Genomic DNA, 25,726 nt, shown 5'->3' on the forward strand with positions numbered 1-25,726 from the left:
ACTCCTTTAATTAGAAATTTCTGGAATCAGTCAAACATGACGTCAATGATCAGCAGTGATTGGTTGATCAACTGTCATTATGTAATGGTGCAACTTCAGGATCGGGGGATCTTGAAACTGCTTCTTACCCAGCATGTTGTTGCTAGGCAACCAAAGAGTGAGTGAGTCAGTTGATTCCACCAGCCTAGCTTAGCTAGCTAAAGCCTTTGCTCTCACTACATCTCCCAGAATGCCGTGCGGTTTGGACGTATTATTTATTGATATTGATCACGTGTCTTTTGCGATTTATATTCTTATTGATTATTGCCCAGGCCTGCTTTAAAGTGACATTGTGGTTGTTTTTCCCAACAGGGAAGCACTGTGACAAAGCCGCCATCTGGTACCAGCGCTCAGGCCCGTGGGCGCCGCCAGCTCCCCCAGACGCCGCTCACGCCTCGGCCCGCTGTGGCCTACAAGACCCCCACCTCCTCAGCTGCTACGCCCAGCGCCTCCACGCCCGGGTCTCGCTTCGTCCGCGGCGCATCGGAGCACGACCGCCTGCTAGCGGCTCACGAGGAGCCCAAAGCCCCGGTTGGTCCGGACTCTAACCCGAGCCGGCAGCAGCTGGACTCGTCCCTGCCGGAGGAGGGCGAGGACTTCCAGGACGCTGTGAGCAGCCATGGGGGGGGACACTCCTCCAGAAGCGCCACTGCGCCACCCACCGCCGCCGCGCAGGGGCGGGCAGCGGGAGTACCGAACGGCTACCACTTCACCCTGGGGTCTGCGCCGGGCAGCAGCAGGGGAGCGGCGGGTCTCAGGGAGCGGGAGGAGGAGGACTGGTGCTAGCTGGGCGCTAAGCTTCACGGCTGAAACTGAAACGCTAAAAACGTGCTGCTGAGCGCCGAGGTCGGCTGGCTGGAGCCCGGTCGACTGGGACTGTGCTGCTGAAGGAGTTCACTGATCATTCACTGCCAAAACACCAAATACTGTTGAGTATTTTTGGTCCAGTTTCTACTGGAAATATCTTAGTACACTTGAAATAAGACAAAACTAACTGACAAGTAACTTTTGAGCAAGATATAAGAGCTTGTTTTAGGTAAAAAATCCCTTAATATGGACAAAGTACTGACTCCACTGTCTGATTATTTTATAGAATGGGAAAAATGTCATAATCTTCCAAATAATACTTTTTTCAATCAATATTAAAGGGGACATATTATGCGAAATTCACACTTTACACATTTTTACATTTCCATTTGGGTTTCTGCTGCTTCTAAAAGCAAAACAAGCTCTTTAAAAAAAACACCCAGCCCGTTTTTGACATAAAGTTCATGTTTTTTTTCCTCTGGAAAACGAGATGTTTCAAAAACCTCAAGAATGTAACATCACAAATCAGCAGGCACTGCGCCGGTTACCTAGCAACCCCAGCAGAGTTCCGCCGGTTACCTAGCAACCCCAGCAGAGTTCTGCCGGTTACCTAGCAACATAAGCTGAGCTCCAGTATGTTTGGTCAGATGGTTTTACCACTGTATGCACTGTACAATGGCTGCTGGAAAAGACAAGTGGAAAGAGTGCAGAAACCACTTGCAGCACTCTTGTTGTAATTTCAAGAGGCTCTGCTAATGCTTTTCAAAGGTATATGGTTGTATAATTGTCCATCGGCTGGCAGCCATTTTTACATACAAGTGTAAACATTGATTTAAGGGGCGTGGCCAGCAGCACCTTATTTGGATTTAAAGTGACAGAGACCCTAAAGCAGCTGAAATCTGATTATCTAAGGATGATTTTGTGTAAAAAATGTAATGAACATGTTTTGTTTTGCAAATAGTCGTACTCTAACCTGTAAACAGGTCACCTTTAAGGAATCACTGACTTAAAACAAGTTCCTATTTTTTGCTGAAAAGTTACTTGTATGTTACTTTTGTCTTATTTCAGGTGCACTAAAATATTTGTACTAAAAATTAGATCAAAAATGCTTGGTAAGATTTTGTGTTTTTGCAGTTTTCCAGCTTTTTGTGTTAATCTCTAATATTACAACCTCTTTACAGGAAAAAACAACAACAACTTTTTCTATCCCATTTACTTGCACTGAGATTATAGCACATGTGAAAACCCTTAACCTTCTGCCTTGGCTGGTAAATTCAGACGATTTAAGCCAAAATGTTGAGAGTGAAGCTGTAAACTGTTTCAGACCAATCAGAATGCCTCATTCCTGACCTTATCATGGCTGCTTTATATTTATGGCTCTTTTGTTTGTTTTGTCACAATCAGAACAACATTTCTGAGTTTATTTATGTTTGTTTAGCTGCTACTTTGGTGTAATTTTGCCAAAAAAAGGTTCAAATGTTTTCATTCAGGTATTAAGATTCTTAGAGAACATCTGTTAAATATCTAGAGATCATGAGTAGAAAGGGAGAACAACCAATAGAAGCAAAAATGTGGAATCTCTACTTTTTATTTCACTTTAAAGCAGAGAAAATCACAAAAAGCTGTTTTATTTTAGCAGATGAACATTCAGACTTTTTAAAACAAACTATTTCATTGCATTTTTTTCTGCTTTATTTCCAGATCAAGTATGGGGGAAAAAATCTAAAACGATTAAATTGTTTTGGGAAAAAATGAATTAATTGCCCTTTAATTTACATTTGTAAAACAAATACCTCCACATGTCTCAGGTTCAACTGGGGACCAAAATGGCAACATTTGTGTCATATTCAGTTGGAGCGGTTCGCTTTCTCACTGCACAGAGAAATTTGGTTCGTTTTGGTCAAACGAACCAAAATAATTGAAACAGCTTTTCCCCTCCTGACCTTCTGGGGGCGCTGCACCAAGAACCACTGAGGAAAACGACGCTAAAAGAAGACAGTGAACGCAACTTCCTGTTTCACAAGATGTAACTGAAAACGGAGTGGTGTCAGATTTTAGCAGTTGTAGGATTTCTCTTTTGTAAAAAGACATTTCTGCCGCTAGCGCGTTTGTTTTGGTTGTATTTACCCAGAATGCCCTGCGCTGTAGTCCGCTTCCTGCTGGTCGTGGTGTGAACACATCCTTGCAAATTGTCCATTTTGTTTCTACTTGCTGCAACTTTTAGCTCCATTTCTCTGAGATCAGCAGAACACGGTTGGTTCATTTTCCAGGGTAAGTTCTCCCCTCGCAGGTAAAGTAGAAACATGAATCACAGGCTATCATTGACACAGTGATAGCATAGTTAGCATATTTGACACCAAGGATGCAAGTTATCAGTTATTCAGCTAATATGTAGTAAAATGCTCTTAACGATCGACTAACAATTAATTTATAAGTGGCCATTTTCTTAAAGATCCCAGTTTCTCTTGTATCAAGAGAACCGACCATCTTTCTAGAACATGAAGGGCTAAATTTGTTATATTTAACATTTTTACGTTAGTTGTGACTAAATAGACTGATTTTTTTTCACGTTATTGTTCTAAGACAGCCCTCAAGATGTACTGTTTTTATGTGTTTTTATTTTAGTTTATTTTCTTTTCTGCGTTTTTCCTCTGTTATCCCCCGTCATCGTGACATGTCAGTAATTTTGGTTGAGAAATTGATGCTCGGTTAAATTAACTTTAGAAGCTTTTAGAGGTTTTATATTTAAAAATGGGGGTCGCATAAGGTGCATTTTGCCTCCCGTAACTGTCCGTGTGGACCGTTTCATTTCAGAGCTCCGCCATCTTTAATCCTGTATCAACAGCTGCGGTTATGGATGGCGCCCTCTGCTGGATGGCGGCCAAACTGCAACACTAAAAGTCTAAATGGAGATTATTAGCTAATCGATTGGAACTAATTTTAATCTAATAAATTAACAATTAATCACTAATATACATGTTTTGTTTGTTTGAGATTCCACATTTTCTGCCGCTTTTTCACTGTCACGTTTTTGTAATCTGTACAGGATGTAAAAAGGTTTCGGTGCACACAGAACCAGAGGAACTCTTTGTTAAGTGGCCAAATACCAAGTGCCTCGTTTACCACAAAATTGTTAAAGTTTCATCTTTGCTCCGGTTCAGATGGACTTAAACCGAGAGCGCAGAATGACCGTGGCTGGGAAGAAAAAAATATACACGAACATCCTGATTTAAATGCAGAAATATACTTTTTTTTGTACAATTCTTCTGGTGGGTGTATTCTAATTAGTACAATTAATTCAGAGTAAGTAATGTAGTGCATGATAAGGGTAGTGTTTGTACTGAAGGGTTTGTGGTAAGTATTTGCCTTTATTCTCATATATATACTGCCAGTCAGCCACAGAAATCGGTTTCTCAATTGAGGAAAAGTGCCATTTTAAAAAAAATCTATATAAAGAAAATATTTCAGAACCACCTGCCTCCTCCAGCATGTTATATTTATCGTCTCTGCCATAAAAACTCAGATTTTTTGGGCTTTCCTCCTCCTCGTTTTGAATCTAAAGGACTACTGTGTGACGGTTTGTTGGAAAACTGACCTAAATGTAAACTCACAGGTTCAATAAAGAGTTGTGTTGTTGCAGATGACTGTTCTCTGAAAAATATACATATATATTAAAAAGTAGGGCTATGCAACAAGACGACACTTCATCTGCCCGTAGCTTTACCCGCTGCAGTCCCCAGTTCAGGCTTTAGTGCGACTGCGAGCGGATTTTACGTTTGTGTGTGAAGAGTTTTAAATCAAATCTGTATTAATAGATGTACAGCTGAGGCAAAAAGTGTGAAGCACCGGGTTTTATTTTTGTTTTTCTGTGCGCGACGCCTGCTCCAAAACAAACAACCCATACATAAAAACTGTGGCTGCAGATTCGTTTTTTAAAATGTGATTTAGAGCCACATTTTTCAGAAAAACAGTGAAAAAGACTCGATAAGGCCTCAGTCCTGACTGGGTCAACATGATTTAAAAGAGAAAGGTAAGGCTTGCTGTATGTTATATGTTTGCTTTTGTCAATAAATATCGAAAAAATGAAAAATAAGCATGAATTTATTGATGATTTTGACTGAAAAAGGGCAATTTGTTGCTTTATAGTGAGCTAGCTAAAGCACGATGCTAACATGCTAACATCATATTATGTCGTCTCTGTAAAAAACTACAAAACCAATTTAATTTCGATATAATTTACATATTCATATGTCATTAGATATTGTGTATATTTTTCTTGTGTTTTATTTTGTTCATGTACGTTTTATGTTTGAAATCAAGAGAAAAAGTGAGGAACGGAAACGGAAGTACTGCGTAAACAGTTTCACCCTTTCAAAATAAGAGCATGAATATAAACGCTTAGCTACTTGAAAAATTCTCAACCGTTCAGAGCCGAAATTTTAACACAAATGTCAAATTTTATTCAGCTAGACGTTTACAAAACAGTCAAGTAAATTCGCGCTATAGAGTTTATCCAGAATATTTAATTTAGGGAAAACTAAGTGTGCTAAACATTCAAAAACGTAGCAAAAGCGTGAAACAAAAATTAGCTCCACTATTAGTGGAAGTAAAACCACAGCTGTACATTATAATGATCTCAGTAATTAATGTTAATAAATCTGGATTTTTTCATAAAAAAAATTAGCAATGCTTATAACTGCCTATTTTAATAGTTTGAAAGTCAAATATATATTTTGTCTTTGCGCTAGCATAGAAGCTAACCAATGAAAATGAATGATACTCCTGGATTTGCTAATAGCATCTTTGTATTTCAGCCTCAAAACCTCAATTTTATCGATATTTTTCATGAAAAATATTTGTGAAGACAAAAATTGTCTGCTAATAATTTGGAGCAACGTTCCACAGAAGAATTTACGGATAGTCCCATGTAAAGTAACTAAAATGATCTAAAAGTCAAACTAAACTAAAATAATAATTTTTATGGAAGTAGCTGAGATTTTTTTATACATCAGAAAACAGTGAAGTGAAAAAGTATTCACTCCTCCTAGATTTCTTCTAGTTTTTGGATTTTTGTCACACCTAAATGTTCCAGAATATCTAATAAAATATAAATGCTAGATTACTAGAAATAATCCCAGAATTAAAGAATTTCTTGGTCAGAACTTGTCTGACAGCATGAAGTAGGCTTACAGTTTGCAAAAAGCAACATGAAAAATCTAACAAACTAGAAACAAACTTCAGTTCCTGCAACAATGGAGGACGGAACATCTAGAAGAGCGAATGATGTCCATGAAAAACCTGGAAATGACTCCAGTCGACCTTGGCTTCACCTTGGAACCTGGAAAGAGTCTCAGGTGGAAACGTTTACGGTGTTCCTGCACGGAGAAGAGATGGGAAGAATGTGCAGAACTGGGAGAAACATCTGGGATGAGTCCCTGGAGAGAAGACGATCTGAAGTTAAAGGAAGATGAAAAACTGAACTACGCTGTACGAAAGCTGCCGGATTGTGATTCTGGAGGACCAGAAATAAAAACCAGTCCTACAGGATTCACAGCACAGATGTTGAGGAAGATGTTTTAGTCAAATAAGACAAACTCTTTACTCGGGGTTTCTAACTACTAAATATGAACAAGTATAAAATGATCAAACTACTAAAAATGAACAAGTATAAAATGATCAAACTACTAAAAATGAACAAGTATAAAATGATCAAACTACTAAAAATGAACAAGTATAAAATGATCAAACTACTAAAAATGAACAAGTATAAAATGATCTAACTACTAAAAATGAACAAGTATAAAATGATCAAACTACTAAAAATGAACAAGTATAAAATGATCTAACTACTAAAAATGAACAAGTATAAAATGATCTAACTACTAAAAATGAACAAGTAGGGCGTGCCGTGGTGGCGTAGTGGTTAGCGCGACCCGTATTTGGAGGCCTTGAGTCCTCGACTCGGCCATCGCGGGTTCGACTCCCGGACCCGAAGACATTTGCCGCATGTCTTCCCCCTCTCCTTCCCCGTTTCCTGTCAGCCCACTATCATTTAAGGGACACTAGAGCCCACAAAAGACCCCCTGGAGGGGTAAAAAAATAATAATAAATGAACAAATATAAAATGATCAAACTACTAAAAATGAACACAATAGGCTCTATGCTGCCATATAAAAGCGTCATTATGGACTCCAGCAGAATTTAAAGAGCAGAAAAATCGATGGTAAATATAAAATAAACTAACTATACTAATTTTTCCTGAGTTTCAGGCTTTACATTTGGCTGTAACTCATTTAGAGCCAAATGTAACGCTCTTCTTAAATGCGCAGGTCTGACTGCAGGGCTTAGTGTTAACCACTCTATAAAATCAGAAATAGGTACGGCATGGAGTCATGATTGGGTGGATAATTGATGCAACTGATGCAAAGAGCTTTGTTTATATTGCCATTTATTGCAGTGGAAATAATAATGATAATAATAATAATAATAATAATAATACTAACAGCAAAACTAAACAAAGAGAAATTGTTCAAAAGAAACAAGGACGGGGAAAAAGAACAAACCAAAAAAAGAAATAATCAATAATACTTCAAAACCAAATGTAGTTCAAAAGTCCAAGAGCAACGGGAGAATTGTTCTTTTCCTTTAGATACTCCCTTAGAGTTTATTTTGATTCCTGTATGGAAAGTGTTGTTTGGTTTTCCTGTGTGGAGAGTGTCTTTCTTTTTCCTACCACCAGGTGGTGTGTGGGTAGCTCGCCATCCTCCTTCAGCAAGCAGGTCGATGAAGGGGGAGAAAAAAAAACCTGACCTAAAAGGCCAGAAAACATACATTAAATTCATATATAGATGTTATATTTATATAAGCTAAATGGGAAAAAAAAAACAAATACATACTGCTATGTATTGACAACCACTTCATATATTATAAAAATGAGAGAAAAAAAAAAAATCCTTTTAAAAAGAAAAGTGCACTTCATAATTCAAGTTCAAAATTTCTCAAGGTAATTAGCAGTCGCTACGAACAGCTAATAATAAATCAAATCAATCAACTTTAAGAATGTGATTGATCAAAGTAGCTACAAACAAAATCATATTAGGTACCAGACTTCATTGATGCACCAGCATGGAATACAACAATAAACAAAGAAATCATGAAAAATAATCAAATCTAAAGTTGAAAGAGAAGCCTTTAAATATTAAAGGTGTGGCCTTTAATTCGGCTTTAACAGTGTGACTTTTTATTAAGTAAGTTATTAGTAAGTGGACTGAGCTGATGTGGCAACTGATTGTCGAGTTGGTAGCTAATGCTAACTGGCGGCGCACAGCGGAAATAACGCCCCATCATATATGGATGAATATTTACTCACCGTCGAGTAACGGATTGTCTGAGGAAGTGGATGTGACTTGTTCTCATCAGAAGGTAGACCAGGCATCAACAAAGCCCAACCTGGTGAGTATTGCAGCGGATATATTAGCGGCGCTAGTATTGCTGATACAACGTCAAGTTCAGATGGTACTTAACTCACCGCAGATCCTTGAGTTTTAGAGATGAATTCGTTCAGCGATGAGTCGAGTTGGAGATTTGAGATTGTTTTATTAACAACCAACGCCACAACCAACAGTGAGCAGCAGCACAGTGGAAACCCGGAAATACACATGAGGGTCCCAGCTGTTAAAGGGACGGCTTAAAGGGAAGGTGGTTGGGGCGTGGCGGTCACGTGGGTTACACAAATGTAAAGCCTGTGTTGGTTCTCTCGCAGGTTTTTTACCGCTTCCCTGAAAGCCTTTCTAATTGAACTGAAGGTCTTCCAGCGCGGCTGAAGTCGGCTTGCCATTGTTACCAGGACATTTCTCTCTAGTATCGGGGTTCCTGCCTCCAGGAGAAGGAGGATGTTCTCTACCTTCTTGCACTCCTTCATCAGGTCTTTGAAGATGGTGTTCCCCTGGAGTATAATTGTCTCTGGGCTCATTTTGAGAACTCTGGTTTCGGTTTCCGCCCAGAGTTTCTCAAAGAGTCGATCACAAATAGAATTATATTGTATTAGAGGGTAATGTCTCTTTCCTGATTTGTCAATAATCTGCTGGATAACTTCCCTGACCAGACTTCTTACAGCAGTTCTTCTCATGTTTACCTCTTCGGACTGGTCTTCCTCTGGATCACCGAGGGACTGGTCTACCTCTGATCAATATTAGGCTCCTCTTCCTGTAGCTCTGCGGTTGCCTTGACTTCTTGAGGAATTCTCTTTCTTATTTCTGAATCATGAGGCTTTTCACATTCCTGGGTAAAAGTTACTCAAGACATCAAAATGTACAAATAATATGAATTCTGATTTACTAGAAGTTACCTGTGGAAAACCACAAGGGTCAGAACTGGGTCCTAAACTTTTCTTACTTTACATAAATGATTTATGCAATGAATCTAATTTGTTAACATTTATTTTATTTGCTGATACATTATTTTGATCTGGTCAGTTTGGAGCAGCAACAGTTTAATGGAAGGAGAATTACAAATATTAATGATGAGACAAAAATTTCAGGTAGAAGTTCTGAATAAAACAGAAAATATGAAGATTTTCCCACTTTAGGCTTCAAAGCATTGACCTCTGACCTTCATGGGATGGGAATGTTTTACTTTAAATCAGGACTTTCTGAAAGGCAGAGTTGATGAAAAAATCTTTTTAATGCAAATATTTAAATTTGAGCAGGAAAAGAACAGAATGAGCAGCAAATGAACCAAATGCAGAAGAAAAATGTTTTTATTTAAAACACATGAAGAAAAACTGCAGCAAATTTACAAAAGGAAGATTTAATATTCAAATCTGACATGTTGAGAAAAATAGGAGCCGATAGAAACAGAAAATGATCAGTGATTGAGAAAAACTGATCAACATTTCAATGAAATCTGATGAATGAAAGGAAAAAATAAGAGAAACAACATCTTGATATTCAGTGTGAAGCTTTGACTGGAAACAGACAGAAAAACATGAGGATCCTGGAATAATCCTGGAATAATCCCAGCTTCCATATTTAAAGGACTGGAAGAAGAAAAAGTTTCCAAGGACTCAATCAGAATTGTTTCACCAAGAAATAGATTGTAGAGACTGAACTATCTGTTCAACAGTGAGAGAGTTTCTCTGACAGGAGGAAAATCTTTAGACTCTTTAGACTCAACTCAGCACAGAAACACTGAGGAACCAGAACTGGACCACCAGACTGTAAATCCAGGAATCAGAGGTTCAGTGAATGTGGTGTTGAAGGTGTGGAGGAGGATCAGTGAGTCAGAGGAAACTGTGTAGAAGGACAGAACGCCAGCAGGACAGTCCACATACACTGCTACTCTGTTAGAGACAGAGGAGGAGGAGAGACTAGTTACTATGTTATTGTGCCAGACAGAGTAACCAACATCATCAGAGCATCTCAGCCTCCAGGAATGATCATTACATCCAAACCAACAGTCTATACTGTCTCCTTTCCTCCTGATTCTTCTGTAACTCACTGATATCTCTACTCCTCCTCTCCACTCCACCTCCCAGTAACAGCGACCAGTCAGACCAGTTCTACACAGCAGCTGAGGATAATAATCAAATCTGTCTGGATGATCAGGATATGACTGAAGCTCCTCCACAAATGTCACCTTCCTGTTGTCTTCAGACAGTTTGAGTTTTCTCCTCACTGTGTTTGTGTCGATGGTGAGTTGACAGGAATCTGATGGAGAGAACAAACACAATCCAGCTGCAGTTATTGATCATTTATTGACACTTTGATGATGACTCCTGAATGAGTGATGTGACAGTTTGAAGATGGTTGAATGTGAGCTGCTTTGTTGTCATGAATCAGATGAAAAACACACTTACACTTCCTCAGACCTGGTGTCAAGAATGGGACTCCAGCAGGCTCCACCCTGAAAGGAGGAGGGGGGTCAGACCATCAGTCTCTTTCAGCAGCAAACATGGACATTACATGTCTCTCAGACACACATTGTCCTCCACTGAGACAGGAACAGTCCAACATTTGGATTGCAAACTGCAGTGGATGTAGGAAGGACAGTTGGTGCTGCTGCAGCACAACTCATTTCTCCAAACACAGGAAAAGCTCCAACAGAGAGGAGAAAGGAAATCCCTCAGTAACAACCTGAAGAAACTCACTGAAGCCTAAAAGGACATCAGGAAACTAAGAAAACATTTCTGGAAGCTCAACCTGATTTAATAATCAGCATTAAAATACAATCAATCTAAACTCTGACACAACACCTGGATACCTGTTCCATCCACACTCCCACACACAGGTGAAGGAATGAAACACTAAACAGCCCTGCTGCTGAAAACCTGCTGTGGCCTCACTGTAATATCCAGAAATACAAACATTAAAAAGGAGAAGCTGCATCACATTCAACAAAGAGTTCAACAAGAATCAAAGATTTGATCTCTGAGCTCAGACTCACAAACCAGGGAGAGGCTTCCATCATCACACACCTCTGACAAACACCTCCAACCTTTCAGCACTTCCTCTACCAACCAACACCACCAGGTGGCGCTTCTGCACACATTTACAGTGAGACCAAGAAGAAGAAGCAGCATCCTGAATCCAGCACACATTTACAATGAAATCTGACTGTAAATGTAAATATGAGATGGAGATTATTCACATTAATTCAGTAACCAGGATGTGGAGGAGTTTAACGTTACTGGGACATTCATGGCAGGAGACGCTGCGCTCCATGCGCCCCGACCGCAGTAATCAATGTTACTGCCAGTTCAGCTGCTTACAACTATTTAATTGTTTTATTTATTGCAGTCGATTTAAACTAGAAGCTTGGTAAGATTACATTAAACTTCTCTAACCTAAATCAGTTTAACACCCAAAACTCAGACAGCGTTTAGCAGCTTAACTTTCCTCGATATGTTTTTCAGATTTGATGGTGAATTTTTGAAAGCTAGCAGTTCATGATATCAGGGAGGCAAAGGCGGCACCAGAATCATTGATTACTTTCAAACTAACCAACAAATCAAAAAGCGCAAAGCGACTTGGATGTAACTTGTAACGCAACGCTTTATAGAAATGTAGTGAAGTAGAAAGTACAGATACTGTAAAATGTAGTGGAGTAAAAGTTCCCACCATTAAATCTACTTACGTACAGAAACATGAAAAATGTCCTTAAGTTCAGTAACAAAGTTCTTGTCCCAACAACCAGGATCAGGTGAAGGACCTCTGCAGTCCCATGATGCTTCCTCTCCCTCTTCTAAACCATCTGATGGGCTGATATCATCCCTCTACTTTATCAATAAAATGTTTTTCTTTCTCTTATTACGATTCCATTATTTATCCTAAATGTGACGTCAGAGCTGTGGATCTGGAATCTGATTGGTCGGATGGATATTTCCCTGGTTTCCCAACATGAAGGGTCTCTGCCTTTTTCCAAGACGTTGGGAATTTTTCCCAAACTTTATTGAACAATCCCAAAAGCTTTCCCAACTACTGAAAACCTAAACACATTAGTCTTTTCTTGGATCTGTCTAAAAGGTCTTATTATTGTTTTTTCATTTCTACCACAGTCAACAGAGCACAATTCTACTTTTTCACCCTCATTCACTGCAATTCTTCATTTCCTCTGGAAAACAAGGGATTTCCATTCTCTCCTGATTCCTTTCATTCTTTGGATCATTTTCCAGATGTCGCCCCCTGGTGGAGATCAAACTACTAAATGGATGAAACTGTTAAAATTCTCACTTTCTTTCTTTGCCTCATGAATAGTTTTCTCCACTTTTTATGTCATTTATATTTTATTAAATCCTGAAAGTTGTGAGTTTTGTTTAAAATCTAAAGTTCTTTATTTTTCTCTCCCATAACTTTTAAACATCCATCTGACCAACATGGAGTTACTTTTCTTCTCATCTTTGCTTCTTGGGGCTGATTGGTCTGGAGCTCCATCAAATATTGTTTTAAAGTCCTTTCTGCCATCAGTAGATCATCATGGAAATCTAACTGAACTTCTTTTATTAATTTAGTCAGAGTCCCTATTAAACTATTAAACCCATCCCACACTTTAATTTTCCTTGTGAGTGTAACTGGGTCTATATTGTTGTATATTTTCACAAAATGTTTTCTTTAATTTATTTGTCCTCTTATACTTGTCTGTCTTCGTGTTCCTCTGTGTCTGCTATGAGGGGTTTGGTCCTCCAGCTCCGCCCTACTTTCTTCTTCTTTTGTTCAGGGTCCTCCAGCACCATTATAAATGTTAAGTTGTTCATTTCTTCTTCCCTTTTGTTACTCGTTCCACTGGGAAGAGGGAAGTTTTATAATCTATTGTAATCCTTTCATTTATATTGTCCAAATGTTTATTTTTTTTCTTCTGTATTAATGTTAGGTTAATATTTTCATTCGAGTTGCTATTATGCATTTATAAGATTTGATGCATGCTAACATTATGATTTTGTAGAGATCGGGTTGGAGAACTGGAGCACATGCTACGTGCTAATGCTAATATCTCCCGATTGACAGGCTGAATAAACGGAGAGCCTCCAAACCCAGACTCGGTGTTTTTATGGTTTATCCTATAAACACACAACGCAGAAGTCCACCGGTCACACTTGGTGCCGTTCGACCCGAGACATCTCTGATCGAGTCCGCAGTCAGCGAACCCCAGCCCAGCGGAGCTGTGACGATCTCTGGCTGTCTCCTGGTCCCGAGCTGCGCCGCTAGAGCCGCTTTGCCCTGAGTGCGGTCTTTCAGGTTTAATATTACTATTTTTTTTTTTTGCGCTAGACGGTCAACACCGACAACAACAAAATAAGTTTCCCATTAAAAGCTGTTTTTTTGGGGGGTTTTTTTCTGTATTTGCTCTGTGTGTGTGATTATTTTTTTTTTCTATATATATATTTTTAAGTCATTGTTATTATTTTTCTTTTAATTGTTTGCTTTGTTGCAATTCACAGACATGTCTCATGCAAATCTGCCGGAACTTGAATATGTAGGCAGTGGTGTGAGTTTTGGTTCAGCAAACAATCAACATAATGCTTCACCGTGTTTTGGGAGAGGTAGGCCTGTGGTGCCTGGTCACAATGAATGCACAGTTGACCAGTCTGTGATAAATCCACAGTTTGTGCCTGTTGCAAACTCCACACCAGTTCCTTTTGTTAATTCACAGCCTACACATGTTTCACATGAGGCACTCAGTGGTTTAATATCTGACCTGGCAAAACAAATTGGAGATAATATTACAGCTAAAATGTGCACCGTGCAACAGGCCAGCCACTCCCAGGAGTACCCTGCTAATAATGCATCTCCTACTCTACCGGAGTCTCCCCATGTGAAGGTTGTGGTGCAGTCTGAAGCCAAAGCCCCTCCATTCTTCAGGGGTGACAATAGTGACACATTTTCCATCCAAGAATGGGAAGATCTGATGAGGTGTTACCTGTCTCGGGCTAACTGTGGGACGCCTGAAGAACAATATGGGCTGCTAATGTCAAGGTTAACAGGCAAAGCCCGTGATGTGGTGAAGGTCTCTCTACGGTGCCGTCCTGAACTGTGTGGTGCTGGGTTAATTAATGCTGTTTTTAATGTATTAAAGCACCATTTCAGTGAACTTACATGTTCCAACCTGCCAATGAGAGACTTTTATGGTACTGTTCCCAGGACTGGGGAGGATGCTATGGACTATTGGATCCGTCTTAATAAGACCATTGATGCTGTGGATGAGGGTCTCCGCAGGCGTGGTAAATGTGTGGAGGACCCTCATGCAGAGGTTGTGATGATGTTTTATCAGTCACTGCCCTGACCCCACCCTTTCCTTGTCATTTCAAATGAAGCCAGCAGAACAGTGGACAGTAGCTGAGGTCCAGCAACGCCTGGATGGTCGTGTGAGAACAGTCAAGAGCATAGTGGCAAATACACAGGCTGTTGACGGTGCCGATACATTGCATGACCCTGTGGCAAGCCCGCAACCCACTGGGGCGTGCAGTGTTGCCACTATTGAACCTGTTTCTCAACAGATGGTGACCATGTTTGACAGGGTTCTCTCTCTGTGTAATGCGTCTCTGGCTACTGGTCACCAGAGAGCGGGCCGATCTCAGGTTCCCCGGCGAACACAGCCCCTAGCCTGTCGAGTTTGTGGGTCCAGTGAACACTCCACACATTCACACTGCAGACTATACAGGTTATGTCTTAACTGTTTTGAGCCAGGACATGTGAAACGTGACTGCAGGCAGGAAGTGGGACAGAGATCCTCAAATGCTGCTTCACATGTTGATTTAAACTGACTGGCCTGTGTGATGAGAGGGGCAACATGGGCATTGTACACAACACCCTCACTGATTCTGTTAATCCACACTCAGAGTATGTTGACTGCTGTGAAAGCTTCCCCAACGAGAAAACAATAATTTTGGTTGGGTCCCAAAGAGTTGAGGAAGCTAGTGAGTTGTTTTATGCCCCTGTGTCTATTGGTGGCCAGACGTCACTGAGAGGGATGCTGGACTCGGGCAGCATGTCATGTACACTTAGTGAAACGGGGGAGGCTAAGCTGAGAGCGGCAGGTGTTGTCCTGTCCCCGCAACCTGTCTCTGAAAGAGTTGTCCTTGTTGGTTGTGGTGGACTTATTACACGACCTAAATGCATTTATGAGCTGAGCATGAAGCTCTACGGTCTTAACTGTCTGGTGCCGATGTTCCTTGTTCCTGGACAGAGGGATGAGTTGATTATTGGCACAAATGTGCTTCGACCAATGATCCAAAGAATGAAGTCTGATGGGAAATACTGGGAGATGGTGTCCTCTCATACGACTGACCCTGATTGTGAACAGTTCCTCCAGTTACTGAGTTGCACCTCCCGGTGGCAGAGCCCAGAGGTACCTGACAAGGTGGGTACTGTGAAATTGCAGCAGGCCGTTACACTGTTCCCCCGAAAGGAATACATTGTTTGGGGAAGGCTTCCTCCCTCTGCCCCTGTGTCTCCTGGGAGCACTGTCGTCGTGGAACCGACTTCAGCTCGCTCCACACCAAAAAACATCTTGGTTGGTCGGGTCATTACACCGATGTGGGGCGATCGTTGGATTCCCATGAAGGTTCTTAATCCCACTGATAAGCCTCTTATATTGCGCCGCAATAGTAAGTTAGCTGATGTGTTCCCTTGTGTGGCTGTTGAGGACTTTCCTGTCACTCCGGTCTCATGTATGGTGCAGTCTAGCCAGACTACTTCTTCATTCTCTCTGGGATGTGAATCATCAGATCCTGTGCAGATGCTAAAGGACTGTGGCCTTGGTGATGTGGACTTGGAGGGTTGTGAAGTGTCTGATGAGTGGAGGAGGAAGCTGGCTGATCTGTTGTTGAGCTTTCAGGATGTGTTCTCCAAGGACCATTTGGACTGTGGAGAAGCAAAAGGGTTTGTCCACCGGATCCATCTATCTGATGCTCGCCCCTTCAGGTTGCCTTTCCGCAGGGTGCCCCCAGCACATTATCAAGTGCTGAGAGAAGTGCTATCAGAGATGGAGATGAAAGGCATAATCAGTAAGTCAATGAGTGAATATGCTTCACCCTTGGTGTTGGTGTGGAAGAAGAATGGCGACTTGAGAATATGTACTGATTTTCTTTGGCTTAATGCTAGGACGGTTAAAGATGCCCATCCACTGCCCCACCAAACTGATTGTCTTGCCGCACTGGGAGGGAATGCCTTTTTCAGCACCATGGATCTGACCTCCGGGTTTTACAACGTGCCTCTGCATGAGTCCGACAGACGTTTGACGGCCTTCTCTACACCACTTGGCCTATATGAGTATAATCGTCTCCCCCAAGGTCTCTGTAATAGTCCTGCATCGTTCATGCGCATGATGCTTAGTATCTTTGGTGACTTAAACTTCTCCAGTCTCCTCTGCTACTTGGATGACCTATTGGTGTTCGCGCCTTCTGAAGAGGAGTCGTTAAACCGTTTGAGCGTTGTATTCTCCCGGCTGCGGTCCAGCAACTTGAAACACTCTCAGAAGAAGTGTCACTTCCTGAGACGGTCTGTAGCATTTCTTGGACATGTAGTGAGTGCATCTGGTGTTTCTGTTGATGAGGAGAAGGTGAGAGTAATATCTGGCTTCACAAAGGCTGATCTAATGGAGGCTGATGGTCACACCCCATCTCAACAGAAGGTTAGATCTTTCCTTGGAATGGTAATATTTTACCAACATTTCATCCCTGCATGTTCTCGTGTTGCCAAACCTCTTTTTGCCTTGACTGCGGGCCAGAAGAGAAGACACAAGGGCAGCAGTCGTTATGTGAGACCTGGGACGTTCAGGAAACTGACACCACTTGATTGGACCCCTGAGTGTGAGGAAGCCTTCGTGCAGTTGAAGAATTCACTCCTCAATTCTGTGGTTTTGGCACACCCGGATTTTGACAGGCCTTTCATCCTCTCCACAGATGCTTCCACTGATGGTCTGGGTGCTGTTCTTTCTCAGGTACCGGTGGGTGAGGAGAGGGCAAGACCAGTTGCTTTTGCTAGCAAGTCTCTCAGTCGTGGCCAAACCAAGTACCCTGCTCACAGACTTGAGTTTTTGGCTCTTAAATGGGCAGTGTGTGATAAATTCAGTCATTGGCTGAAGGGTCATAAATTCACTGTTTGGACCGATAATAACCCTCTCACGTATATTCTGACCAAGCCAAAGCTGGATGCTTGTGAGCAACGCTGGGTCTCCAAGCTTTCTCCATACACTTTTGACATCAAGTATGTCCCGGGCAGGTTGAATATTGTGGCAGATGCTCTGAGCAGAAGGCCATTTGTCAGGTCGCTGGCTGAACGTGTGCTGGCGGAACCCTATGTTGACCTCTTGAAGCAGGCTTGTGATGTGACAGATGAGTCTGTGCAGGCGGCTTTCCATCTGACTTGCCACCCTGACCGACTTACCGTTCTCAATGGCTGTCAACGTCTCCATGTCTGAAGATGATGTCTCTTCTGTGCTATCGTCCATCAGCAACTTTGAGGTGGCGTCCAGACACCGAGCTGCGTCCCTAGCTGACCACTTGCCGTCAGTTGTGGTTCCTGATGATGCTTCTTCTGTACTATCCAAGGCAGAGCTTCAGTCTCAACAGGAGCACGATGCCACGCTCTCCAGGGTTCTCCATTATGTGACCAGGAAGCGGAGGCCTTCTAGACGTGAACGCTACAATGAGTGTCAGCAGACCTTAAAACTTTTGAAGCAGTGGGATAGACTTGTGCTTTTGGATGGGATTCTTTACCGTGTCACCAAAGATCCCTTAACGAAGTGCAAGCGCTTCCAATTTGTCGTACCAGAGTCCCTGCAGTCAGTGGTACTTTCTGGCATACATGACAATGCCGGTCACCAAGGCCAGCCGCGCACTTTGTCGCTTGCTCGTCAACGTTTTTTTTGGTTTGATATAGACAAGGATGTGCGTAACTATGTAAGGCAGTGTTCAAGATGTGTTGCCAGTAAGACCCCTGAACCAGCTGCCAGGGCACCACTGGAGAGTATAAAGACCTATGCCCCACTTGAGTTAGTGTGCATTGATTTCTGGTCAGCTGAAGACAGAAACAACAAGTCTGTGGATGTACTTGTGATCACTGACCACTTTACTAAGTTGGCACATGCCTTCACCTGTCGTGACCAGTCAGCTAAGAGTGTGGCAAAGAAGCTGTGGGAGGGTTTCTTCTGCATATATGGTTTCCCTCAGCGCATACACTCTGACCAGGGCCCAAGCTTTGAGAGTGAGTTGGTGGCAGAGTTATTGGACATGGGGGGCATTATGAAATCACACACTACGCCCTACCACCCCATGGGCAATGGTGTTACGGAGAGGTTTAACCAAACTTTGGGGAGCATGCTGAGATCTCTGCCCCCTAGAGTGAAACAGAAGTGGCCACAAATGATTCAGTCGATGACGTTTGTGTACAACTGTACTGCACATGAAACGACTGGGTTTGCGCCATTTTACCTGATGTTTGGACGGGTTCCACGGTTACCGGTTGATCTCATTTTCAAGACTGTTCTTCGTGATGACACAGTTTGTGATTACAATGCCTATGTCAAGTCACTCATGAATGATCTACATTCTGCTATGGCCCTGGCTCAAGAACACAGTGCTGCTGAGCAGAGACACCAATCAAGGCAGTACAACAAAAGGGTCAGGGGCTTACCTCTGTCGGTGGGGGACCGGGTGCTGTTGGCAAACAAGAGCACGAGAGGGAAACGTAAACTGTCAGATAAATGGGAGTCTACAGTTTTTGAGGTAGTCGCTTCTAAACCCGGCCTTAACCTCTATAAGATCAGGGATTCCTCAGGACGTGAAAGGACAGTTCATCGCAACCTCCTACTCCAGGTCAACTTCTTGCCCTTGGACCCTTCATTGGATGAGCAGTGCTCTGTTAGTTCTGTTGCTGCCCCAGGGGAGCCCGATACCTCCTCCTCAGAGAGAGGAACTGACACCCTAGGGCCTGTTATCCCTCCTTGTGTCTGTGAGTCTAGTGAGGTCCGTACGGCATCCTGGGTTCAGGCACAGTCATCATGTGAGAGCGAAGACTTACCCTCCCCTGAGGAGATGTGTTCTGCCTCCCTTGGGTGGGCTGGTGCAGGTGCTCCTTCACTCCCTTCCATTGAGTCACATAGTCATCAAGGGGACTTACATGACCTTCAGGACAGGGGTTTAGGTCACAGAGTCACTACGCGTCTTGGCAGGATTATCAAGCCGGTGTGTAGATTGATTGAGTCTATGGCCCAGATTGAGTCTGTTTTTGGGAATCAAAAATCTCCTATCAGAACTGTGTAATTATTTTTTTGTTTGTTTGTTTGTTTGTTTTGTTTTTCCCCATACTTCATCCTTGGTCTCCTGATTGTTATGCTTCTAGGCAAGTACTTTGTTGAGTATATGGATGGCGTGTACAGGCTTTTATTTCCGAATATTGTAATTAGCCAAAACGGTGTGGTGTATAGGGCACCACATCCTGTCTGATAGGTTTCTGTAACCTCTTAATCTTTTAGTAGATGGCTCTTCCGCCGACTTTGCCCATTGGCTGTGGTAATTTTTGGCCTGTGATGTATGTTTTTTTGTGTGTGTGTTTGTTTTCCTTATGGTTTTATAATTTTGTGTAAATCTAGGGGGGTGAATGTAACTGGGTCTATATTGTTGTATATTTTCACAAAATGTTTTCTTTAATTTATTTGCCCTCTTATACTTGTCTGTCTTCGTGTTCCTCTGTGTCTGCTATGAGGGGTTTGGTCCTCCAGCTCCGCCCTACTTTCTTCTTCTTTTGTTCAGGGTCCTCCAGCACCATTATAAATGTTAAGTTGTTCATTTCCTCTTCCCTTTTGTTACTCGTTCCACTGGGAAGAGGCAAGTTTTATAATCTATTGTAATCCTTTCATTTATATTGTCCAAATGTTTATTTTTTTTCTTCTGTATTAATGTTAGGTTAATATTTTCATTCGAGTTGCTATTATGCATTTATAAGATTTGATGCATGCTAACATTATGATTTTGTAGAGATCGGGTTGGAGAACTGGAGCACATGCTACGTGCTAATGCTAATATCTCCCGATTGACAGGCTGAATAAACGGAGTCCGCCTCCAAACCCAGACTCGGTGTTTTTATGGTTTATCCTATAAACACACAACGCAGAAGTCCACCGGTCACATGAGCCGTTCTTAGTCTGGAGAATATTCCAGAAAACTGGGTAATGATCTCTGCCTCCAGATGAGGCGTCTAAATATTTAATTATCAAATTAAACATTCAGCTTCAAACTAAATGTTTCCCAGCAGACTGACTAAAGACATTTCTCCCTCTTCCTCCTCTATCAGACCTTCTCTGCTCCTGCAGCAGGTTCCTCCATACCTGAGAGCTTTCAGTCTCCAGTGTGGATCCTTCAGTCCAGCCGACAGCAGCTTCACTCCTGAGTCTCCTGGATGATTGTAGCTCAGGTCCAACTCTTTCAGATGGGAGGGGTTGGAGGTCAGAGCTGAGGCCAGAGAAGCACAGCCTTCCTCTGAGACCAAACAGCCTGATAAGCTGCAGACACACAATTCATCACATGATGAGAACATTGAGGTAGAACCCAAGGTCTGAACTGATGGATGGATGAATTTGTAACATGTGGAATAAATAAGAAAGCCAAGCAACTGCTGGGATCTGTAATAATGTTTCTTTCTGCTCCTAAGATGCAGCAATTTGTCAAGTGCCCAGAGTTACCTGAGAGTTTCCAGGTTGCAGTTTGGACTCTTCAGTCCAGCAGAGAGAAGCTTCACTCCTGAATCCTGCAGGTTGTTGTTACTCAGGTCCAGTTCTCTGAGACTGGAGGACTGGGAGCTGAGAACTGAGGACAGAGCTTCACAGCTTCTCTCTGAGAGGTTACAGACACTCAGTCTGAGGAGACAGGGAGAAAAATCTGTTATTGAGCAAATCAAAAATATTTATTTCTTCATTTCCAGTCAAGAATTTTCTTCTTGGAAAGATTGAAAGGACTTTTTACTTCACATATTTTTATGTTGACCTTTATTGTTAACTGGATCATTTTGTAGATGGTTCTCCTGTCTTGAAGGATTGAACAACAGACAACAAGGAGGCTGGCAAGAGAAATATTACAATCCACCATGAACTAAATCAGTGTTTCCCAATTCCGGTCCTCAGGCCTCCCTGCCCTGCATGTTTTAGGTGTTTCCCTTCTGCTACACACGTGGATTGAATATATGGGTGATCAACAGGTTTCTGCAGCACTTGATGGTCATGCAATCATTTGAATCAGCTGCTCTGGAATAGAGGCACATCTAAAACATGCAGAGCATGGAGGCCTGAGGACCGGAGTTGGGAAACGCCGAACTAAATGAATCCAGTGTCAGTTTTAACAGAAAGAGTCCAGTGAAAATCTAGGCTGAATAGCAGCATCAGAGCTGGTTTGAGGGAAAACACCAGCTTCAAGCAAAGCAGAGAGAATCTCAGATTTCATCTTTCCCTTTTTAACTGCTTGGATACAGAGATGGAAAACTGAGCAGCAACTGACAAAAGCTGTTCCTTTGAGCAACAAGCTAACTATTTAGCTTCAAACTAAATGTTTCCCAGCAGACTGACTAAAGACATTTCTCCCTCTTCCTCCTCTATCAGACCTTCTCTGCTCCTGCAGCAGGTTCCTCCATACCTGAGAGCTTCCAGTCTCCAGTGTGGATCCTTCAGTCCAGCCGACAGCAGCTTCACTCCTGAGTCTCCTGGATGATTGTAGCTCAGGTCCAACTCTTTCAGATGGGAGGGGTTGGAGGTCAGAGCTGAGGCCAGAGAAGCACAGCCTTCCTCTGAGACCAAACAGCCTGATAAGCTGCAGACACACAATTCATCACATGATGAGAACATTGAGGTAGAACCCAAAGTCTGAACTGATGGATGGATTTGTAACATGTGGAATAAATAAGGTAGCCAAGCAACTGCTGGGATCTGTAATACTGTTTCTTTTTGCTCCTAAGATGCAGCAATTTGTCAAGTGCCCGGAGTTACCTGAGAGTTTCCAGGTTGCAGTTTGGACTCTTCAGTCCAGCAGAGAGAAGCTTCACTCCTGAATCCTGCAGGTTGTTGTTACTCAGGTCCAGTTCTCTGAGACTGGAGGACTGGGAGCTGAGAACTGAGGACAGAGCTTCACAGCTTCTCTCTGAGAGGTTACAGCCACTCAGTCTGAGGAGACAGAGAGAAAATCTATTATTAAACAATTCTTCAAAATGTGTTTTTTCCAGTCAACAATGTTCCTCTTTACTGATTTAAGGGACTGTTTTATATATAATTATGTTGCCTTTTGTTGTGAACTGGTTCAGTCTATAGATGGGCCTCCAGCCATGAAGGACTGAACTAACGGCAACAAGGAGGCTGGCAAGAGAAATATTAAATTCCTCTATGAACTAAATTAATCCCATGTCAGTTTTAACAGAAAGAGTCCAATGAAGCCTGAGAATCAAGGCTGGGCTGAAGAACAGCATCAGGCTTAGTTTGAGGATCAGCATCAGAGCTGGTTTGAGGGAAAACAGCAGCTTGAATCAAAGCAGAGCAAATCTGGAATTTCATCTTTCCATTTTTTAACTGTTGGATACAGAAATGAAAAACTGTTTTTTGAACAAAAATTACAAAACTCATGTGAGAAAAAATAGAAACAAATTTGCTCCTAAAACAATCCAAAAACAAGCACTTCTTTCATTTCTAATTATTTATTATTCTTTCTACTGTTATACTTAAATTCAATTTAAAAACAGCTTATTGATCCCAAAAGGAAATAAAATCTTCTTGTGACTCAAATGAATTCAAATTCTTCAAAGGGTTATTTTAGATATTAATGACTGTTTAGCTTAAAAGATCTCTTGTGGTCTGTATAACAGTGAATTTCAAGAAGGTTCTGACTTTATATTATATATATTCTAGATAAATTCCTCTACTTGTTTCTCTGAATATAGATGATTATTTTAACATGTTGCTCATCCTCTTCCTGTTACTGAAACATTTCCACTTATTCTAGAATCTATAATTGCTCTCAGCCATATCTCTTCAATGCCAATAATATCTGTTAATGTAATTTATCTGAACAGTCTAACTTCCTGTCCATCAACCAATCAGCTTCTTGTATTTTCTCAGTAGATCCATCAGTGGAAGCCCCGCCCAGCCCATGATGCTCCTGGTTTGTGAAGACAGAGAGACAAACTGAACTCTGATAGGAAACAGTTTCAAACTGATTTTCTCTCTCCAACCTCTTGGTTCCACATGGAGCTATATTTGGCCCCCTGCTGCTCTGACTACCATGTCATTGTGGTTCCAGTAGATGGGTCGGTTTCCCAGGTTCATACAGCACCATGTGGAAAATGGTGCTATATGGTAATAGGCTGTTCTTTGCAAAGTTACACAGTCAAAATTAACAGAAATAATTTTAGTTATTCAACTGTCATAACAGACAAAATGATGTTCAGAATATCAAGTTATATTTTCACCATGTTATTCATTAACTTATAAATCCCATCGTTCCAAACTAAATATTTAATTGTCAAACTGTTGGGTTCCTGGGTGTTTCCTGTCTGTGGTTGGGGTTGCTGTTTCCCTGTCCATCCTTCAGGGGGCGCCTGGCAGTCATTCCTGGAGGGCGTGGACCAGCTGATATTCATCACCTGCACTGCATGATCTCATTTGGAGGAGCATAAGAGGAGGAGGCAGCCTACACACCAGTGCCAGAGTGTTTTGCCAGTTTTGGTATTACAGGCCACCTGAAGTTCTCCAGTGATCGAACTTTGTGAATTTCTAGTGATTCTTTGTTTTTTTTTGTGCCTCCATAGGAACTCTCACTACAGAAGCTGTGAACCCCTTAGTGGAAATCCAGCGCAGAACCTCTCCTTGTGACGCCGGTGGATTATTGCCCACCGGATGCCCAAGTCCATGAATCCCACCTTGGTGATCGGATCTCCACGCTCGCTGCCTTCCTCTCTCCGGCCATAACGAAACCCGCCCAGATCTCGTCCGCCCTCCAGAGCTGCCCCACCACCATAAGCGAAGCAGCAACACTCGACCTCAAGTAATCCGCCCAGGATCCTTCAGACCTTCCCCCCCCCCCGGTCCGTATCATCTCAGCTGAAGTAAGAACGTTAAGTTTTTTCCAGCAGTTTACCATTTCCTCCAGTCATCGAACTCACCATACTCTCTCACCCTTAGCTCCAACCAGAAGCATCGAATCCTCTCCGGACCAGTTTTTTCCCCTTTTTCTCTGACTGTCATTCTCTGCAATAAATATAATTTTACTGATTTCCCTTGTTCTGTGGGTGTTCTTGCATGTGGGTCAGACGATTAAAACCCAACATGACAGAACACTCTGGCCAACAATCTGACTCAGCAGAAGCCCTTCGGAGAACCATTCAAGAACAAAACACTCAAATTCAAATGCATGACTCTGCTTTACAAGAGTTGGCTAACCGCCAAGCTGAAACCAACAGCCGATTAGAGGAACTAATCACATTTCTTCGCCAGCCTCCTACCTCCCCGGCTTCCGCATCAGCGGCGTCCACGACTCCAGCTCCAGTTTCTGTTCCACCCTCGGCACCACCTGCTTCCACCGGTTCCGTGAGTACCACTGAACCCTGAGAGATTTTCTGGTGAAAGAAGTAAATGCAGGGGCTTTTTGTTACAATGCTCAATCCTTTTCAATTATTCGCCCGAAAGTTTTCCTCATGACAATGCAAAGATATCCTTTATCATTTCCCAGCTCTCTGGTCAGGCCCTCAGTTGGGCAGAATCTAGATTTTCATCGTCACTAACCTACGGCTGCACATTCGATGAATTTATAAAGGAATTCAAGATGATTTTTTCGCCAGATGCAGATAAGACTTCCGATTCGCGGGATTTATGGATCTTAAAACAAGGTCAATGTACAGTTTCTGAATTCGCGGTCGATTTCAGAATTAAAGCAGCAGCTTCGGGTTGGAACCCATCTGCACTCAAAAGTGCGTACTTCCACGCCCTAAGCGAACAAATAAAGGATGAACTGGCTACATTAGATGAGCCAGCTACCCTGGATGAATTCATAAATCTTACCATCCGTTTAGATAATCGAATTCGTTCCAGGGAAAGGGAGAGGCGGAGAAGGGATCCTCCGATAAGAACTTTTTCTTCTGTTCGCCTCTCAAACGCCACTCCTACTCTTACTCCTACTCCGCAGAATAACTTACCGGAACCCGAACCCGAACCCATGCAGGTCGGGCATGCCCGATTAACGCCAGAAGAGAGGCAACGAAGGCTTAAGTCAAGACTCTGTCTTTATTGTGGTGAATCAGGGCATTTCATCTCAAACTGTGGGCTGCGTTTAAATGCTCAGGTCCATCAGTAGGTGCTGGCATACTGACGGACCATCTCAGAAAAAATGAAACCCCTCGTCTTCTCCTCCCAGCCA

At 42.2% G+C, this 25,726-nt stretch overlaps 2 protein-coding genes and 1 long non-coding RNA gene across 4 annotated transcripts in view; 1 reads left to right on the top strand and 2 right to left on the bottom strand.

The window, feature by feature from the left end:
* LOC102220117 (voltage-dependent N-type calcium channel subunit alpha-1B-like) overlaps nt 1-1,287 on the top strand; it is a 127,966-nt gene extending 126,679 nt beyond the window's left edge. For both annotated transcript variants that reach the window (XM_023338355.1, XM_023338356.1), the window contains one exon: nt 352-1,287. In XM_023338355.1, the coding sequence (XP_023194123.1) occupies nt 352-825 (474 nt within the window). In that variant the 3' untranslated portion in view covers nt 826-1,287. The remainder of the gene's footprint in view (nt 1-351) is intronic.
* A 5,871-nt stretch (nt 1,288-7,158) lies between these two features.
* LOC111609539 lies at nt 7,159-8,563 on the bottom strand. The gene is made up of 3 exons (XR_002753177.1): nt 8,375-8,563; nt 8,216-8,295; nt 7,159-7,656 (listed from the first exon to the last, which is right to left on the bottom strand). It is a non-coding gene; the product is annotated as an uncharacterized LOC111609539 (long non-coding RNA).
* Nucleotides 8,564-9,978: 1,415 nt separating this feature from the next.
* Nucleotides 9,979-25,726, bottom strand: part of LOC111609488 (NACHT, LRR and PYD domains-containing protein 3-like) — a 28,654-nt gene continuing 12,906 nt past the window's right edge. The window contains exons 8-12 of the mRNA XM_023338233.1: nt 22,315-22,488; nt 21,022-21,195; nt 20,668-20,841; nt 10,703-10,749; nt 9,979-10,553 (exon numbers count right to left, since the gene is read on the bottom strand). Coding sequence (XP_023194001.1) covers nt 10,021-10,553; nt 10,703-10,749; nt 20,668-20,841; nt 21,022-21,195; nt 22,315-22,488 — 1,102 coding nt within the window. The 3' untranslated portion in view covers nt 9,979-10,020. The remainder of the gene's footprint in view (nt 10,554-10,702; nt 10,750-20,667; nt 20,842-21,021; nt 21,196-22,314; nt 22,489-25,726) is intronic.

The sequence above is a fragment of the Xiphophorus maculatus genome, chromosome 8 (genome assembly GCF_002775205.1).
Source record: "Xiphophorus maculatus strain JP 163 A chromosome 8, X_maculatus-5.0-male, whole genome shotgun sequence".
Taxonomy (NCBI): Eukaryota; Metazoa; Chordata; class Actinopteri; order Cyprinodontiformes; family Poeciliidae; genus Xiphophorus; species Xiphophorus maculatus.